Below are 626 nucleotides of genomic sequence, written 5' to 3'. Positions count from 1 at the left end.
GCCTCGGCCAATCAGCGGCCCCACAGTGCCAGGACAGCCCGGGATAGGCGGCAGCGGGAGCGGGTACTCACCAGCCCCAGGAAGGCTTTTCTTTCCAAGTCGAGCGTTTGGAGCCGCACTCGCAGCGCCAGGATTTCCTTGCCCAGTCTGGTGTTGTGCTCCATGGGCTTCTGGAGCTCCGTCCTATCTGCAGAGCGTGGAAAAAACAGGTAAGCAGCAGCGGTCTGGACCTCCACCGAGCTCAGAGGGGGCTGCCGTGTGAAGAAACGGGTCCCGGTGCCCACCAGTATCCCAGTAAAAACGAGTGAGAAGAGTTTTCCTTGCAGAAAAGGGGCACATGAAACTTGAGCTTAAATTCAACTTATTCAGGTAAAAATAAACCAGATCTTCTTTCTTGGTCCTAATCTGGAAAAAAAAGACCCCACAACTGAAACCCCTGTTTCAGACAAGGATTTTGATACTGGATTTTCAGGTTTGGAATTGAAAACTAACAGGGCTACCAGCTGGCCAGGAGCCACCCTGCGATCTCTCTTCAGCGCACACCAGCAGCTAGAAGTTGTCACCGAACCAAAGATGCCATTTAGACAGAGTTTTACTAAAGATCAGAGATTTCATTTTAGGTTTGG

At 51.4% G+C, this 626-nt stretch overlaps 1 protein-coding gene across 1 annotated transcript in view; it reads right to left on the bottom strand.

Annotated features, from left to right (window-relative positions):
- The window catches only part of CCDC30 (coiled-coil domain containing 30), a gene marked incomplete at its 5' end in the record, with an annotated part of 24079 nt that extends 23892 nt beyond the window's left edge, over window positions 1-187 (bottom strand). Inside the window, 1 exon segment of the mRNA XM_010139436.1 lies at window positions 72-187. Coding sequence (XP_010137738.1) covers window positions 72-187 — 116 coding nt within the window.
- Between the last annotated feature and the right edge of the window lie 439 nt (window positions 188-626).

The sequence above is a fragment of the Buceros rhinoceros genome, unplaced genomic scaffold, assembly GCF_000710305.1.
Source record: "Buceros rhinoceros silvestris isolate BGI_N320 unplaced genomic scaffold, ASM71030v1 scaffold20577, whole genome shotgun sequence".
Taxonomy (NCBI): domain Eukaryota; kingdom Metazoa; phylum Chordata; class Aves; order Bucerotiformes; family Bucerotidae; genus Buceros; species Buceros rhinoceros.
This window is presented reverse-complemented; position numbering and strand designations above follow the sequence as displayed.